Below are 19,850 nucleotides of genomic sequence, written 5' to 3' on the forward strand. Positions count from 1 at the left end.
TGATTCTACCACTTTTTTGCGACAACAAAATTCAATCATTTTAGTTTTTGAATATATTTTTATTTGTATTTTGAAAAGTACAAAAAAAATTTTTTTTTTTCGTTTTTTACATTTTTAATATACATATATTTTTTTTAAATCAAAATAGTCCCCAACAAAAAAAAATAGTTCTCTGGTCATGGTGATAGCGGCTGTTCATGTTGTCTGAAATAAAAAAATCGAATGGATTATTATTCAGTAGTTCTGCGGCTATTGTCCCTACCAAATATAATAAATTTCATTGAAAAAAAAATAAAATGTCGAACTTCAAAAAAAAGTCACGAAAATCTTGTTTTTTTCGTTAAAAATCGATTAAAAAAATGAAAATGTTTTCGAAAATAAACAATTCTGGTAGGGACGATAACTATAAATGAGTAGAAGAACATATGTAAATTTTAAAGCTTATCGGTTGAATACTTTTTTTTTATATGACAGAAAATGATGATTCGAGAAAAACATTCTCGCTTACGACTTTAATGATAATTTCGGTCTGAAGTAGCAGTTTTCGATTTTACTCTTAACTACCTGAATCTAATCTTAAAATGTGGATAGAAGTGTAGCCTACCTTAAAAGCAGATAGCGTAGTTTCTAAGCTTAAATACTCAACGAACTAAACGATCAAACCATTATAAAAATGACATTGATTTTTTGAAGTATACATTTAGGGGCCTGCTGTTTTTATTATAAAATTAATATTGCTTTTTGCAGTTTACATTTAGGCTATTCTAATACAGATCTCATCTAAGAAAATTCGTCCAAAGTAATATATTTGTGGGTTGCATCATGTAAGCTCGTATATGAGAACATGTTGCAAGCTCGGAAAAAAGGAAAAAAAATCAAAATTTTCTATTAAAGGAAATTTGAAATATATATATCGTTTATAAAATATACAGACAAACTATAAAGCTAAGAATATTTGACAGCCTAATCTATCGATTTTATACCTTCATATAGAACTTGTAGCGAAATTTTTTTTCCAATAAGAAACTTTTATTGATTTCATTTAATTAATGTTTCAAAGTCACAATTCTTTGTATCTACACAAGAATGTTTGGTTTCTACCATTTACTAAAGCCGTCTATGAATATTTCATTGAAATCAATCGACCGTTCAGTTTGCGGCGCAGACAAGAATTACACGTTGCATTTAATTGATTTTTTTTCCTTGGATTCTAAGGTTGCACGGACGGTCAGCAGTCAATGCTGTAACCGTCGCATAACATTTGTCTTAAGACAACATTTACGCCCACACGCAATCGGAACGGTAAAAGTACGAAAGTACGTAAAAGTTCCACAGAAAAAGTGGAAAAAACTCTTGCCATGGCATTAAAAGTATGCCACAACAACAGCAAAAACAGCACAAATTAAGAAAAGTACACACACACACACACTCCTGCAAAGCCAAATAACAGCGACGAGGTTAAAGCGAAGGCAGGCGACGAACACGAATGCAAACGAAAATGCTAAATCAACGAAAGTGCTGAAAGTAGAATAGAAGAGACATGGGAAAGCTGTAAACGTAAACGAAATCGCATTTATACCAATTTTATAATGATAAAATAAAACCCATCCGACATACAAACAGAAATACCTGCAAATACACAGTATACATTTAGTCATGCGCGTTCATTTCGATGAACTGCTATATTTGTGAATTGTGTGTGCGCGTCTGAGTGTGTGTGTGTCTTTAGCTGTATGTGCAAAGAAGCCCGAGGCAAATTACCCTATTTGCCAAGCAAATAAAACCAACTTAAAAATGATTTTATTCGAAAAATATTTCATCATGGCATCGGCTAGCGATTCGTATTTTTTGTTGGAAACTCATGAGATGTAACTGTCTTGCAACTATATCCGTAGTATTGAGTTTAAGGAAAGCCTACAAGGTTCATTACTTACTAGACAACCAACAATTAAGTTAATAAAATGAATCTTGAAGCAATTTACTCAATAAAAACATCCACAAAGTATTTACCCGCCTTATTTTTACTAAATTTGAACATTTCGAAACTCTTTGCACTACCATATTAAGAGAGAGAAAAATCGAGAAATTCAATGACCTCAGTTGCTGAGTTGAACAACAATAATGATAACAGGGAACTGAACTGTTCACAGTCAAATGAATTTCAAGAATATACAATCCAAATTTATAATGCTTTGAACACAACTCCTGGCCTTAGAAAAGGACTCCAAGCCTCTCTCTTTGTTTACTACAACAATAGCATCTACATACATAATTTTGGCATGTCAAGACTATTATACTTGTGTATCTATTATATTTTCAATACAATGATGATATTATTTTATAACTCTACATTAAGAAAACGACCGAATTAGAATCATAATGAGAGATTTCAACAAATATTTTCAATTCATTAGCCGGAAAAGTTTATGAAGCACCCTTCCTTAATCGTTTTCAAACCTAGCATACCTAATCTAAGTTTGAATGATATTAGTCCTCGCAATCTATCAATAATAGCTTTGCAACAACGAATCTAGTAGTATTCAATCTGCTACAATATCAGTGCTGAAATTCATCACATTACCATTGAAGCTCCATTAATACCCCAACAATCATAGTAAAAGATTGCACCAAAGCCAAAAGTTGAATTACTAATCCCGCCTCACGGGTAAGCTCAGGTTCAAAGCAACAATAACGGCGAATGCCAAAAGACCCAGCAACGAATAACCAAATGGCATATGAAAATCAGAAAAACCTTATGTGAAATGAGAGGTCTGCGAATGAAGGCACAGGCGAAAAACACTAAGCACGTTTAGAAATATAGAACTGCATACGTACATATTGTGGCCTGTACCCATGGCCCAGTCTTTGGCTGACTTTGGTCACGACACCACAAAGGCGAACAAAAGAATAACTTTGCATTCTTGTTGCGATTGAAGCCAAAACAAAATAGTTATAAACAGAAAATAGCAAACATGAATCCAAACTGGTGGAACATGCTTTGATATATATATATATGTATGTATATACTTATAAAAAAGTGAAAGTAAATAGCGACAATGAAATAATATATAAATAAAGAATACACCTGCCTGAATGCATGGTTATATTTTGCAAAGTATATACAGCAACCGTCCACAAAAAAACAATATTAGAGCGAAAGCGTATTGTACGCAATAAAGATATTTTTTTTTTCTTTTTTTTTTTGGAATATATCAAATGTTGTTTTGGTATATAGTATTCTTTGGATGGCGAATACGGCAAGCTAGTTTAATGTGCAATTTCTTGACGAATAGGACATACGTGAGCATAATTGAACCAGATCCAAAACTTTGAGAACAAAAATGATTTCCTTCAATAATTTAAAACTTGCGTAGATACAATTCTGTATTACAATCAAAAAATAATCTAAAATTATTATTATTTCCAGTTCAAACGAAACTTGAAGTTGAAGTGTGATGCTTACATCACACATTCTTTCTCTTTTCTCACAAACAATTTTCAATAAGAGAGGAGTTTTGGGATTGCTTTCAATGCGAAACGAAATTCTTCTCTAGAACAACTCACGAGAGAAACATTGGACGCTTTAGTTCAAAAAGATCGCCCGATGATTCGGCTAGAAGGCCATTTCAATAAAAGTACGTCGAATGTTTGAGTCGCAAGCAGTTTATTTATAATAATAACATTTGTAATGTCAAAGTACAATCCAAAAGGCAAAGGAGAGGCTGGACCATTCCATCAAAATTCAATTTTTCGAAAAGAAGAAGAAAAAGTTTCAAAACTGATATTGTATGAGTGCTCAACATGATCTTTGGGTCAAACTTCAGTATGATAAATTTCACTTCACACCAAAAATAAAAATTCCAGTGTTTTTCAATGTCTGGAATCAAAATATGGGCATCATTCCGAAACCTAAGGTGCAAGTTCCTTGACTTCGAGTATGATTGAGTACGAGTTGGTAACAGATATCGCACTTTGATGCCAGTAAGAGTGATTCTTTAAATATCTATACATATTTGAATGTTTGAGGTAAATATTATTTCATAGTAAATTCCCAAAAATTCAATTTCATTAATATTGTTCATATGTATGTACGCAACAAATCTAATTTCTAAGTATGTATTTAACTATTCTCGGAAAGATTGATTTCCTACTAAATCTATTTTGAATTCCTTTATGTGAAGAAGTCCATAACTCAACTCGACACACAACACATCGAACGACGAATCAACAGCCAGCCAGTGGAACTCACCCCCGGACTCCAGCAAAAATAGAAATTTATATTTCGTAGATTTGGCAGCCATAGGACTAGCTTAGCTTGTGTGCGTGTAAGAGCATTAAGGCGCCAATGCTGCCATGCTTATGACTTCAATTGCGTCGCATATAAATTTGGCATCGCCCGAATGCAAAGCTCGTTCGGACGTATGTAAGCAGGCGATAAAAATAGCACCAATTTATATATATTGGCGTGAAAATATATTTTTAAAAATATTTTAGGCCAACAATGCCGACACAATGGCATGCGTATGGCTGTGTAGATGTGCTTGTAACTAATACGATGTGTGTGTGTGTGTGACACATGCATATACATAATGCGGCAACGCATTGTTAGCTTAGCATGAAATCAGCGAAAGAAAGGTCAGGCCTTGATATACTTGGCCTTAAAAGCGAATACGTCTGCATATGTACATAAACATATGTATTTATATATATGAGTGTTTGTGTATGTGTGAATATGTGGCTAACTGTTAAAGCACTGTCATTGTGCGCTAAATCGCTTCAAAGGCAGCACAGCTCTAACGCGCCTGCCACTGCTATTGTCGCAATGCTTCCCTCAGTTGTACACCCGTGCGTATGAGTAACATCAGTATAGCACGCTTATGTATGTACATATATCTGTATGTATTTTCATTTATTTTCACAAGGCACATTTTTATTTTCATCTTGACCCAAACTCGGTCCCTAGCTGTTACTTTAGTTGAATGCGTCAAATAAACAACAGCAACAACAGCAACATAACGCATGCCGCAATCGCCGCACACACACAGTCTGGTGCCTGCTCGCGCCGATGCGTTTGCAACTGTGTCACAATTGCGCTCACCCGCTTGTTGTTGTTAAGCGCGTGAAGTGAAAACAAAAACAAACAAAAAAATTAAATAAAATCTCAACCTTCTGCGCCATCCGATGCCTTCATTTGCCCTTAAATTGCTGAGCCGCCAACATTATTGGCGCGATGCATTGCCTCACATTCTGTCAGTAGGAAAAGCACATTTATGCTGTCCCTCCATGCACTGGTCCACTTTAATGGAAGTGTAATTTTTGGTTGCACTCACTTAATTTTAAATGCACTGGATTGACGCGTGTTTGCGCCAGTGCCACATACAAGGCAGTAAACAGCCTTTGATGGACGCATGCCGGACTGTGTGCGTGTGTGGGCGTTTATTTATGTGCCTCGGGTCAGGGCGCGCATCATTTTCCGCTTTGTCCCCACAGACTGTGGGAAGGCTCGTGGTCGCTTCAATTTAAATTCACACCGTAAGTGACCACATCAAAGCAAAATGGATTAATGTACAAACCCGCACGGCCCTCCCACAGTACACGAACGTACACATGTCCACATATTTTCGCACAAATATTTATTTTGTGGAGGTGTATGTTTTCAACAAGCATGTAATTGAAATGACTTGCATATAATCAAACTATTAACCAGCATATGTGGATGCATCGCCCAATTTGAAAGTAATGAATACTTATATAGAAGAGTATGTATGGAATATTTTTATTTCAATATTCGTTGTTAGTTTTCTGCTTTTTTACTGGCGTAGACACCGCTTACGCGAGTATAGCCGAGTTAACAACAGCGCGTCAGTCGTTTCTTCTTTTCGCTACGTGGCGTCAATTGGATATTCCAAGCGAAGCCAGGCCCTTCTCCACTTGGTCCTTACAACGGAGTGGAGGTTTTCTTCTTCCTCTGCTTCCCCAGCGGCGGGTACTGCGTCATCGTCCAGCCTTTGCACCATATAGCAGGACGGGAATTATGAGTAACTCATAGAGTTTTGCTTTCGTTCGCCGAGAGAGGACTTTATTTCTCAATTGCCTACCCAGTTCGAAGTAGCACCTGTTGACAAGAGTTATCCTGTGTTGGATTTCCAGGCTGACATTGTTGGTGGTGTTTATGCTGGTTCCAAGTTAGACGAAATTATTACAACTTCAAAGTTATGACTATCAACAGTGACGTGAGAGCCAAGTCGCGAGTGCGACGACTGTTTGTTTGATGACAGGAGATATTTCGTCTTGCCCTCGTTCACTGCCAGACCCACTTGCTTTGCTTCCTTCTCCAGTCTGAAGAAAGCAGAACTATAGGCGCGGGTGTTGAGGCTGATGCTCTCAAAATCTCTCTCTTACAATAGAATAGGGGACGTTAGTTAGATCACAATGATCCTCCTAAAGGTCTAAGTGCGTCGTCAGACAGCCACTTTTATTACCTACTTATTATTATTATTGTACCTAGTTTTCATTTCAAGGAATATGAGATACAACAAGCTACATTTGATCTGACCTTTTAAGTTAGAAAATAAGGTTTTTCTTCAGGTTTATCGTTCATGTAGTCTGTAGTCAGTCGTTATACATATGTATATATTTATTATTTTATTGTATTCTTATATATTTTATTTATATTAACTAAATCTCAATATTATCTATTTCAATTTATAAGCAAAATTAAGTCAGGTCTAAGCGAACCCTTTGATATGATGTAACGGAATATCTATGTAGTTTCCTTATAGTTTAATTAATTTATTTTGGATAAAGCGAAGATTTCCTAAACTAAACTTAAACGATTAGCGTGACAAAGAGACTGGATTTGTCCATGTCCGTCTGTCTGTATATAACTAGTGTCTAGTGCCTCAGTTCTTGAGATATCGACCTCAAATTTTTCACACAACCGTTTCTTCTCAAGAAGCTGCTCATTTGTCGGAACAACCGATATCAGAGCACTATAGCATATAGCTGTCAAATAAACTGAACGATCGGGATCAAGTGCTTGTATGGAAAGATTTTTCATTTGACGAGATATCTTCACGAAATTTTGCACATGTTATTGTTTAAGGCATTGGTGTATTCTCCAAAGAAATTGTTCAGATCCGGCCACAATAGCATATAGCTGTCATACAAATTGAACTATCAAAATCTTGTTCTTGTATGAAAGCTATTTTATTTTATAAAATATCTTCACGAAATTTGGCATGGATTATTGCCTAAAGCAGCTCTACAATTTTCGAATAAATCGTTCAAATCAAAACACTTTAACATATAGCTGCCATACAAACTGACTCATCAAAATCTTGTACTTTTAGGAAAACTTTTTCAGCTGAGCAGATATCTTCACAAAATTTAAGACATATTTGTTGTCCACAAAAACTGTATAACTTCCGCAGAAATTTTTCAGATCAGACCACTATAGCGTGTAGCTGCCATACAAACTGACTGATCAAAAGCAAATTCTTGTCTGGAATCTTTTGTATTTAAGAGGTTTTACGAATTTTTCTTGTTTTTATTATACTTTCATATCCAAAATGTGCTATAAATAGTGCTAAATTATTATTAAAATTCATAGATATATTTATAAAATTACTTGGCATTTAACTTATACATACATACAATTTCCACGTACAGCATTTTCTATAGAATTTAGCTCTAAGTTAATTGAAACCAACAAATTCTCCACAATTTCAAGATCAAAATAAAATATTAAATTTTTTTTCATTACATTTAAATTTTACTTTAATTTTGATGATATAGCGAAAAATAGAACTTTGGCAGCAAAATAACCGTATAATTGCAATGAAACTGCAAGCATGAATAATAGCATACCCACATACATACATACATAGAAGACGTATTAAAATGCAACCCACAAGAGCACGCCCACACATACACACACATGCACGCCAACGCTTGGGCGTGCAACCAGAAAAGACAAGTTAACATGCAACAAACAAAGCGCTTTCGTACACAATATTTGTGGCAATGTAATTTTGCAACAGACACCACCACACAAAAGCAAACACACAGAAGTATATTCACTCGTGTGTGTGTGTGTGTGTACAAATTGCACACGCAACGGTAAACAAATACTTGCACGCTGTGTTTACCAACAAGGCAGAGGGCACACACACACACAAACATACAAATAGCTTGCCACCAACTTAATAACAGTGAAACTCCAATACAAAGTACAGCAAATACACATACAACCATACACACATAGAAAGCTGTTTGCGTTGGTTGCCCTTTAATAAATTATATTTAATTTGATTTCTTCCTCTCTCTTTTCTTTTCGCCCCCCCACCACCCAACTATAAATGTCTCTGTACTCGTATGTTCAACACAATTAAAACACAAAAAACAAAAAAAAACAAACTTAATCGAATCGCAAACACATTGATCGGCCCACTCGTGAAATTGTGCTCGTGTGTGTGCTCGCCCCTAAGCACCCCTTCTACAAACTTCAGCATCTGGTATTATAATTGGTGGTGGTGTTGGTGTTGGCGTTGGCACCGGCAACGACGTTGGCGTCGGTGTCAATAATGCCGGCGTACATTTCGTACTATCGCCGAGTGAACTGCAAATCCATGGGAATGTAAGATAATAATTTAATCTACAAATAATGCTAAAGACCTCTCTATCTCTCTCTCTATCTCTATTTCCCTATATAACTGTCACTCTCGCGTGACGCTAGCTCGCTCGCACGCTAGCCTGCACTCGTTAACAATTCGTAACCTTTTTTAGTGTGTTAAATGTTTTGTTGTGCCGAGTCCTACTCACTAATACTACAAAATTAATCACGCTTTTTTGATTGATTTATTGAATTATGTACGTCAGGCACCCCTTGGAATGCTGCAATTGTGTGTATTTTTACAAAAAAATATTAAATTTCCAAAAAAAATGCCAACTAAATTTTTCAATTTTAATTTATTAGAAATTTAAAAATATCTATACAGTAATTGTTATTCACCATTCACACTTAATATTTTTAATTTTTTGTAATTAAATAAATTATTCCTTTATAGATAATGCTGTTATATATCAAATGTGTCATGTATTGTGTTTATGTGTATGTGTGTGTGTGTGATAAGTTTTTTAATTGCCTCACAGAAACTCCGTTAACCTGTGTTGTACAACGAAGAATTCTCCAAATTTTGACATTCTCTACACGTACTGCTATCTCTTTTTCTCTTGTAACACCACGTTACACACCGCCTCTCACCTTAACACACGTTCACACGTTATTTGTATGTATTTATGCCACTCGTTTACAATTTAATTAAACTCTTAAATGACTTTGACATTAAAAAACACAAATAGTTTTCTAAACTCAATCTCAACTTGTTCAGTGTTTTTTTTTTTAATTTCTTAAAAAATATTGTAAAATATTGATATGGAAATGTGGAAAATTTGCATGGCAACGCAACTCAATTACTTTTTACTTATAAGTAACGCTTATGACTACAAATTATACACATAAAAATTTACTACTAAATATGCAATTACTACCACCATTAAGTCACAGTAACAAAACTTGTTTTATTTTTAAAAGAAATAATTTTTATTAAATATTCTAACTGCAAAAAGTTGCTAATTTAACATTTCGAAAACTTTTAACAAACTTGCGTTCCAATTTATATTTTCTTTAATATTTAATTAAAAATAATTTTTAAATACTTTCAAACAGTCTGGTAACTCTGTTAATATAGAAATTACCTCGCATGAAATATAAATATTGAAAATGTTTATAGGAATTGAAGACTTGAAAGCAAGAAAATTGTATGCTCCATTTGGCCACCAGTTTTCATATTCGAACGCTTTTAAAGCTTTTTGAAAGCAATTTGAGATAATATTTAGACACACGCAAAACTAAATTATGTCGAGCTACATTCCAGAAAATCATCGAGTGCATTTTTGGTTCGAATTCCCTACTTGTTTCTGAAAAAACTCCTCATATGGGACGCCAGTTTTAACTGGAGTTCAAGCGCCATGGTCGTGATCATTGTGCGCCGCGTATTCACTCATGATTGAAAACTTGAAACCCAATCTTTTTCATATCTAAAATATGAAAACAGTAGAAGCATTTAGTTTTGGTTACAGTACTTACTCCAAATGTCGAATTTGCCACCAGAAATTTGCTATTTGTTTTACTCTTCCCATATTCTCGCGACAAATAAATGGAGTTAACTGTTTAGGTATATTAGGTGCGCAATTACGTTCTTGCTGTTTTTTGATGAAAGTGCAATTTTATTATTTGAAATACTGCCCATCGCCAGTCACCACTTTTTCCCATATTTCTGACAAAGCTCGAATACCATTACGATAAAACCGTTCAACTTGTGGTGCTATCCAAGCAACAAGCCAGTTTTCGTAGTCGTCTTGTAAGTGGGGCAGCTTCTGAGCCAGACCGTGTGTCATCGAACAGAACAAATAATTGTTGGACGGTTCAATTTCTGGTAAATAAAGCGGATTGGATAAAACTTCCTATTTAAATTCGGTATTCGTCGTTGCCAATGCGCAAAGGACCTTAACTGTTCCGCAGAACCTTTCGCTCGAAAACTCGTAACGCCGATTCATCAGATGTTGTCATCGTCCATACCTCTGCACCATATAGCAGGACGGGGGTGAGAAGAACTTTACTTCTCATTTTCCCACTTAGTGCAAAGCAACACCTGTTGGCAAGAGTGATTCTGCGTTGGATTTCGAGTCTGATGTTGTTGTTGGTGCAATACTGGTTCTAAGATAGACGAAATGAATGAAGTTATGACTATCAGCAGTCACGTGGAAGCGGGGTCGCGAGCGCGACGACTGTTTGTATGATGACAGCAGATATTTCCGTTTACCCTTGTTCACTACCAGACCCATTTGCCTCGCTTCTTTGTCCAACTTGGAGAAAGCAGAACTAACGGCGACTATGGCGAACTTTACACTCTTGTAGAAAATGTTACCGTCTCGATTGAGATCTGCAACTCGAACTATTTTCTCAAATATCTAGGTTAAGTTAATCACGTTTTGCTTGACCCAACTATTAACAAACAGCGGGTCTTAGTTGCGCACCTAATGTGAGGTATCTTAAGTTCCATAATAAAATCAACGGTTGATAAAACAAAAAACTTTGTCTCTTAGTGCCAAACTAAAATAGATTTTAATTTTCCAAACCATTTCGATCTCATTTTGAATAACTGCTAGGCAGTAACTTTACAAAACCGAACCAAAACCATAACAGAATACGCGCTTAAGCTAATTTGATCATGCTAAGGGCAACAACAAACGATGTAAACTCATCAATCCTAAGCGATTATCTCTCTCTCTCTGAGCCGCCAATCAAATTCGTTTGCTTGTATAACAGATGCGCGTTCGTTCGGACACTCGCTAAGTGTTTAAAGAACATTTTGAACTTCTTCCGGCGGATAGTGATTTTAATACTTCTCTTTATTAAATATAATAGGTTGTCAAAAAAGTCTTGCGGTATTTTCGCTAGTTGGCGCTGAAAGCGCGTAGTTCTAGTTTTATTCGTCGCATCGGGTCATACTATACCTTTTTGGAAAGCTCATTTCACGCGCTAACACGTGTTTGATTGATTGTCGTTTCTTTTAAGTCGTTCGTGAGTTATAGCGTCGCAAGCATGGAGCAAAATAAAGAGAAAATACGGCATATTTTACAGTACTACTACGATAAAGGCAAAAATGCATCTCAAGCCGCCAATAAAATTTGTGCGGTTTATGGACCCGATACAGTTTCCATTTTCACCGCACAACGATGGTTTCAACGTTTTCGTTCTGGTATAGAGGTGGTCGAAGATGCGCCACGCTCCGGAAGGCCTGTCGTCGAAAATTGCGATAAAATCGCTGAATTGGTCGAAAGAGACCGGCATAGTAGCAGCCGTACCATCGGTCAAGAGCTGGGCATGAGTCATCAAAAATTCATTTAAATTTCAATAAAAAAAAAAATTCAATAAAAATACTGCAAGACCTTTTCGATAACCCATTATGTATACGTACGTCTAATGAGATTATGTCTTCTTTTTGCTTAACAAATTCAGGCAAACAATTTTGATTTTGTCTTCTTGCTTTTTCATAGTACTACGGAAATAACATCGATATTATCCCAATCAATAGGGCGAAGGTGATAACAAACCGATGAGAACTATACTTGAAACTACAGTTTCAACTCTGTCATTTAACACTTTTCCCCCGGCTATTTACTTTATAACAGCAAGAACAACCATTTAGCATAAACAACTTAAAATTTCACTCTACAGGCAATTTACGAGAACCTTGGAGGCAACAGCGCAGTCTCAACGAGCGCGATCTCTTAAGTGTGACGAACTCTTATGGCGCTAACGACTATCGCTTGACCACTACAAATCGTCTGTACTCGTCAGCCGATCGCGATCGCTACGATTTGCATCGCGAGCGACTCGAACGCTATCCACTAACGCGCACCGCACGACTGGATGTGCAGCAGCAGAACGTCTACAATCGAACGAATCACGATCGACAGCCGGTGAACGCCAACAGTGGAGCGTATACGGCGCGTCGTGCGCCAACTTTAGCCACGGCTACGGCAACTACAGGTGGCGGTGGTAGCAGTAGCAGCAGCAGTGCCGGTAGCTACCACCACCAGAAACAATCTCAACAACAGCAGCAGCATCATCACCATTCAAATCCACAAATTGTAATCGATGATAAGCCACTGCCTACAAGCGCTTATGATCGCTACGGCATCACAGTTGGTGGTGGTTCACGCGGCGAAGAGGGTAGTGCGCGACGCATTGGCGCTGCGGCAACACGTAGCCTCGGGCGCGATCGTACGTTAATGGCGGACCCCTATTGGGATGAGACGGTTATGTCGACAAATGCGGCACAGGACTCGCGACGTTATACGGAGCGTAGAATAAAGAAAACGGTACGCTTTGATGGGCACGACGAGCCGCTGTTAAGCACCGCTACAACAAAATCTGGTTCATTGCCGCCAGTAACACAAATCTTACCATCAACGGCTGTGGACGTAGGCGCCGCCACTATACTGACCAGCGCTAAATTGGGCGCAAACGCAAACACTGCCAATACGATTAGCATTTCGGATGCGGCTGCCGATTGGGCACGTTGGGACGCTGAACGGCAGGGTAGTCAGGATTCGGCAACTAAGGACTCTGGCATCGATACGTGCAGTACATTCACGAGTAGCGAAGACTCAAATCGTGGCGATGGGCCAAAGGTAGAATTACTGCACTGTGTATAAATTATTGTCGCCTAACTTGCCAAGGACTCATGAAAGTACCTCTCTTTCTGCTCAAAACTCCTACCAACCCAACCCAAAATACTTAATCTGTTATTTGAAACGTTATCTCTTCGTTATTGTGTTTGTCCTTAATGTGTCGCTATAAGCAGTGGCGCGTTTATATTATTTTAACGTTTTTGGATCTGAAGACCTTCCATTTATCCAGAATTAGCGCGAACTGAACGCCTGGTATTCCTCTCCATTAAAATGTCCGTTTAAAGTGTTCTTATTTCACAACTTCTTGTATGATTTCTATATAAAATGACACCAATACTATTTTGAGTTATTATGTACTTAGAAATAAATACAATCATACATATACATATATTTTACACAACTGCATGTTAATTTTCATTGTTTGTAGTCGAAATATGCGTTTGTGCTCAGTCTATTTGCTTCTTCCACCGTGCTGGTATTTGCTAGGCGTCGATTTCATGCCTGCTTCTTTTTCTTTTTCTTTCTTTATTACTCTGAAATATTAGTAAATATGTATACTATAACACAATTTAACCACAAATGTCCGCACATATGCTTCATATATTACTAGAAGCGTATATATATACGCAATATACATAGATGTATACAAGTATATGAGAAATATAATTAAAAATATTTATTTTTGCTACCGAACTGTTTGAAATGTTCAAAAATAAGGTATGCATATCAAAAATCGATGTAATTTAATTTAGTCAATTAGCTAATTTTTCAAATTCTCTTTTCAACAAAAAAAATCTATAATGTCATAATCAGTCTTTCCGAACAAAACCTAAATCATTTTGACTATGTACATCCGTCTGTCCGTTTGTCTGTCTTTATATACGCGTACTAGTCTCTCAGTTTTTGAGATATCGATATGAAATTTCGCATACGTTCTTTTCTCTCCAAGAAGCTGCTCATTTGTCGGAAAGGCCGTTCTCGGACCAAAAAAGCATATAGCTTCCATACAAACTGCACGATCGGAATGAAGTGCTTATGGGGAAAGTTTTTTCATTTGACGCGATATCTTCATGAAACTTTGCACGGGTTATTACATAAGGCAATGACATATTAGCCGAAGAGATTTTTCAGATCGGACTAAATATAGCTGTCATTCAAACTGAACGATCGGAATCAAGTGCTTCTATAGAAAATTTTTTCAGTTGACGAGATATATTCAACAAATTTGGCATAACTTCTTGGGCAACGGTGCAATCTCCGAAAAGAAACGTTTTTTTCGGAAAATGTAAGATATCTGTTATTATTTGTGAAGGTAGGGAAGGAAGGTATGTTTTTCTCAAAAGTAGTGATTAGGCACAGAACAGATATTTTATATTGTTATAGAGAGCAAATTTACCTGCCTCATATTATAGAATTATAATTTTATACATCTTCATTAACTTCATTTGTTTTTTGATAATCGCTTTATGACTATCTCTCTCTCTCTCTCTCTCTCCCTCTCACTTTATCGACAAAATGTTATAGAAGCAATAATCATATTTACAATCTTGTACATTTTTAAGGCAGTTTTCACAACTGCTCAATTAGCTAATTGCATACAATTAAGCTAAGGGAAAGTTAATCAATTAGCAATGTTTAAGTTATCTCATTGACTAGATTTTAATGCTGCCTGGAAGACTTTTCAGGCGAATTAGAAAATCGTGTGATATATTTTACCTTTGAGTGTTAATTAGCAAACAATAATTGCACATATTAACATTTTGTCATTTACATGCTCACAAACACATTATCAAACCCGCAATACACTCTAAAAAATACAGCACAAAAGTAGTAAATATCAATTTCACAATATTTGTTATTTCTGCACATATATATTTATTTTAAAATATACATGCATCTGTAATCTCTATATACATATATATGTACAAACATTTTTAACGGCACAAATAACACAAGTTGCTATGCATTTGTCTACTGCATAGATGTTTATATGAGTATATGTTTTGTATGTTGCATTTGTTAACAAATATTTTTTAATAAATATCGCATGCTATAAAAATATGTCATGCAATATGCGCACTTCACACCTTTGGATATTCCTTAGCAATGTACATTTAAGGAGAATTTTGAAGCCTGATTTCATTAAATGTGTATGTGTTCTCATTAATTAGAAAACAGCAAACTGAAATGAGTTTATATTTTTAGGTAAATATTTACTGTATTGAGGAAATGTAAAAAAAAAATCCTTTCTATATTCTAGTGAAAACTCTATGCTTATCACTAATTGTACTAATACATTCATGAAATTGTATGTATCTATGTAAAATGAAGCATTTAAACCAAGAATGTATTGCATATGCATTGAGTGAACGGAGCGTTTAAATAAATTTTAAAAATTTTATTGTTTCTTAACTCTATTTGTAAAACAATTAACCAAAACTGTGCATATGTATATAAAAACAACAACAAATTGAGTGTATATAGCGAATAGCTACCGAACACCCAACTACTATCAGTGCAGTACTAACTTTAAGCATAATGTAAGAGTCGGCATTATTGTCTGACGTAAAAAACTTAAATTCCTTTATGTACTAACAATTTATAGTAGCGAATATTTACAACAATTATTGTCGAACTTCAATGCAAGAATATTCATAAAATTTTTATTTACCCTATTTTATGCAACTTCCATCTCCGCCACCTACTCCTACCCACAAAAAAAAACCTAAAAATCAAATAAAAATTGCAACTAAACGTAAATGATTGGTCACACCCGTACCATTCCATCAACGCACTCCACCAACACAATCATCATAATCAAATATATATATCACCTGTTCAAACGTCCGTCCAATCAACCGTATATCTACGCACATCGTTTACGCTTTTAAAACAAAATACACGACTTTTCTGAAAATTACAACACTACTAGCAACCGGTGAATTGGCAAATATCCACCGATAATACATGTCTCATTGGTCGTATGATATTGCGAAAGTACTACGATGGCGAGGATATTCTCGGCTTGAAAGTTGTAGGCGGCCAACGGTCGACGGCAGCAGCGGACGCGCACACTAAGTCAGCCGATTGCGGCGCGTTCGTTGAAAAGGTGAAGCGCGGTTCGGTAGCCGATGTTGAAGGACATATACGACCAGGTAAACAATGTAACATGCATAGCAGACAAGCACTCATGAGCATGCATAGCCTTTTCACAGTACATTTTGAAAGCACTTACACTCGAAAATCAGAATTAACGTTGCTTAAAACGTAATTATTATATTAAGCAGTCAATGTTTCAGGCCATGCGGGCAATAATCAATGAAAAATAAGATATAAAAACAAAATTTCTAGATATATAACAGTTATGTTAGTCGCCCTTCATGAAGTAATCATGAGAGAAATTTGAAGCTCAATATACACCCTAGAAACTCGAAAACTCGCACCTCCTTTTAAAAATGCACTTCCGTGGTTCCATTGACGATTCGGGTGTAGCTGATCTGCCCTAAATTAAATGAAGTTAACAAATCACGGACCACATATACTTAACACAGAGATTGTGACATTCTTAACATAAGCCACTTTTTTAGATTATTGACTACACGGTTATAACCTGATTGCAAGGTTATACACACTTACGTGGTCGCAAAAACCTTTGTAATAGAACCTTGGAATATTTGAACAAATTTCATAGAGTTGAGAGAAACCATCAGCATCTAAACTATTTAAAAAAGAAAGTATTCCAAAATAGTATTCCATAGTAACAACAACTTTTGATATCTGCTTGATAAAACTCGTCACTGCTTTTTCAACATGTTACACATAAAAACTATTCTTTGAGACACCTGTTTTTACATTTGGAAGCAACCACTTGAGAAGTTCGTAAAGATCACTTCAAGATGGTTACTACTTAATATATTGACTTTAACATGTTTATTTTATCTAAAGCTGCAAGTAGGTTTCTTTCATATAAAAAATATATTATACCCCAACATTCCGGTGCAAAACATAGCTGCTTAAACAATGACTAAGTGAAAAGCACCCACTGTGAATATTATTTCTTGAAGGCAATAGCTGTAGTCTTCGCTGCGCCAAGCCTTGCAGATTAAAGAATCGAACTAACTTAACCATTTTTCTTCCAGCAGTTGCAACCTGGCGATAATATTTCGCAATTGAGTTGTGCATCTGTCTTATTATTATCATTTGAGCTTTTGACAAAACTTCGATCACTTTAAAGAGGTATCCACAGTTATCCTGCTTCGAATTCAACTCTTTAACTTTGTAGTTTCATTTACATGTAAGCTTTTGAAAACAGAGGCGCGCTCGAAGACAGCAAGTACTGAAATAGCGCATCGAAGACAGTCCGTATGCCATTCATTAACACTTGCACGCATTTGTATTTTACAACGCCATCTTTCTATCTCACTTTCTCTCTCTCTCTCTCTCTCTCTCTGTCTCTATCTATCTCATCACATTTGTATTTCATTTGCATCAGGCGACGAAATCATCGAATGGAACGGTCGAGTGCTGCGTAATAAGTGTGCGGACGAGGTTTATCAGATAATTGACGAAAGTCGCTTGGACGCGCAGGTCGAATTGGTCGTTTCGCGAGCTCTACCCGCCAACGCCGGTGAACACAATGCCAAACGTAAAGTAGGCGGTCAGCAGCAACAAGGTGTGACGTTGCATAATCAATGTCTCGCGAGCACCATTGCCAGTAGTGCTGTGGTCAGCAGCGGCGGACGCTATTTCACACGAAAAGGTACACAGCACCAACTAAATATAATATAAAAAAATGAACTTAGAGTTATATAGATAATTTATAAGTACCAAGGTTTTATTATTGTTGTACTTAGTTGCAATGACATTCCACTCAGTAGCTTTATAGTCATAAATAGCAACATAAACCAATCATATGAGCTGCCAACTCAATCATCCGTCATGTGAGAATAAAGCACACATCTCACTTTCACTTAACACTAAACACCCTGAAGAAATCTGGTATTTGAGCGTGTTTGCAGCTTAAGCAGATAGATATGTATATGAGATGTAAGCCTTTGCAGCAACAACAAACTATCAATACCTAATTCCACGCTACCTCAAACAATTGCTTTGCACTAGACTATATAATTTATTAAATATACCTTGAATTCTAATTATATCACTTTATTCCACCACTCTCTTCGAACAGCGCCTGCTGCGGCAATCGAACATCATCGCGACAAGCCGAGCGTACTAATCACATCGCCCGGTTCGCCCGATTTACACGCCACTAGCGGCGGTGCGCACACATTGCGGCAGACGAATGTGCAACAACGTGGCTACAGCGGCGACGCCGGTACGTATCAGCAGCACCCAACGCATCCACAATCGAAGCAGCAATCGCAAAATCCGCAACAACAACAACAACAACAACCACAACAACGGCACGGAGCGAACGTCGCGAACACAGCCAGTGCAACAGCAGTCGGTACTACAGTTACAACGACGACGGCGGGCCACCATCATCACTACCACCAGCCACCACCGCCATCGCATACGCATCCGCATGTCGCCGCCCACCACTTGCCCACAGTGGGTGTGGCGCATGTGCTGTCCATGGCCGTCGAGGGCCGCCTGCAGATGAAACTCGGCTACGATCAGAATACCCTGCAGCTGATAGTTACTATCGTCTGTGCGACGGGCCTTACGCTGCGTCAGAGCGGCGCCGCTCGCAATCCTTATGCAAAAGTGAGTGTAGAAACACTGCGAATGCCAGGACAAAGAGCGAATGTCAAACGCAACCAAATATCTTTACACAATATACCTATAATCCACGTTATACCTATAAACGCAAGCGCTTAATCGTATGTAAATTTTCCCTATCACACTACTAGGTGTTCCTTCTACCCGATCGGGGTACAAAATCGAAAAGACGCACCAAAACTTTAGCGACTACATGCGAACCGCGCTGGGGCCAAACGTTCGTTTACACAGGCTTAAGGCGTTCCGATCTCACCGGTCGTTTACTCGAAGTAATTACACGCAGTTGCAATTCGAATTTCATTTTATTTATGGAAATTTTTATAATTATTATTTTTTTTTTGTGAATTTCGTTTTAATTAAACGTGTTCTTTCGATGGCCGCATCTACTAGGTGACGCTGTGGGATTATGTGCGCTATGGGGCCAATGACTTTATCGGCGAAGTGGTCATTGATTTGGCGCATCATGTGCTCGACGACGAAGCGGAATGGTATCAGCTGCAGCCCCACCAGGACACTTCGTATCTCGTATGTGTGAATTTATACCGTTCGTTTTATTACAGTTACTTTATACTCGTTTAAACTAGTGACCGATGTTAGCATTGCCAAGTGTCAATGTTTGACAGCTGTGTACAACAAAATTATTGAAATAGTAACACAATACTGAAAAACTGAAAACATTGTGAATCAGAGGAATATGCTTAAGTGTTTTAGAATCTAGACATTTATATTACATACATATGTATATACTTTTAATTAGTTATATGCTTTAATTTAGTATAACACCCAGTTTTTTGTGTTTGGTTGGTTGGTCAGGTAGCGCTCTCTTTTATCTATAAATAATTTAA

The 19,850-nt window shown here is 36.9% G+C and overlaps 1 protein-coding gene across 11 annotated transcripts in view; it reads left to right on the plus strand.

The window, feature by feature from the left end:
- Positions 1-19,850, plus strand: part of LOC126750905 (regulating synaptic membrane exocytosis protein 2) — a 99,858-nt gene that overhangs the window by 49,990 nt on the left and 30,018 nt on the right. For 8 of the 11 annotated variants that reach the window (XR_007665832.1, XM_050460688.1, XM_050460690.1 and 5 more), the window contains exons 8-13: positions 12,305-13,263; positions 16,196-16,418; positions 17,756-18,022; positions 18,452-18,990; positions 19,137-19,274; positions 19,396-19,530. Coding sequence is in view for 10 of the 11 variants with exons in the window: in XM_050460688.1 (XP_050316645.1) it covers positions 12,305-13,263; positions 16,196-16,418; positions 17,756-18,022; positions 18,452-18,990; positions 19,137-19,274; positions 19,396-19,530 (2,261 nt within the window). In the remaining variant the exon portion in view is untranslated. Of the gene's footprint in view, positions 1-8,489; positions 8,639-12,304; positions 13,264-16,195; positions 16,419-17,755; positions 18,023-18,451; positions 18,991-19,136; positions 19,275-19,395; positions 19,531-19,850 lie in introns of all 11 variants that reach the window. The other 3 variants (XM_050460694.1, XM_050460695.1, XM_050460696.1) reach the window with 3 other exon arrangements.

This window comes from Bactrocera neohumeralis, chromosome 2, assembly GCF_024586455.1.
Source record: "Bactrocera neohumeralis isolate Rockhampton chromosome 2, APGP_CSIRO_Bneo_wtdbg2-racon-allhic-juicebox.fasta_v2, whole genome shotgun sequence".
Classification (NCBI taxonomy): domain Eukaryota; kingdom Metazoa; phylum Arthropoda; class Insecta; order Diptera; family Tephritidae; genus Bactrocera; species Bactrocera neohumeralis.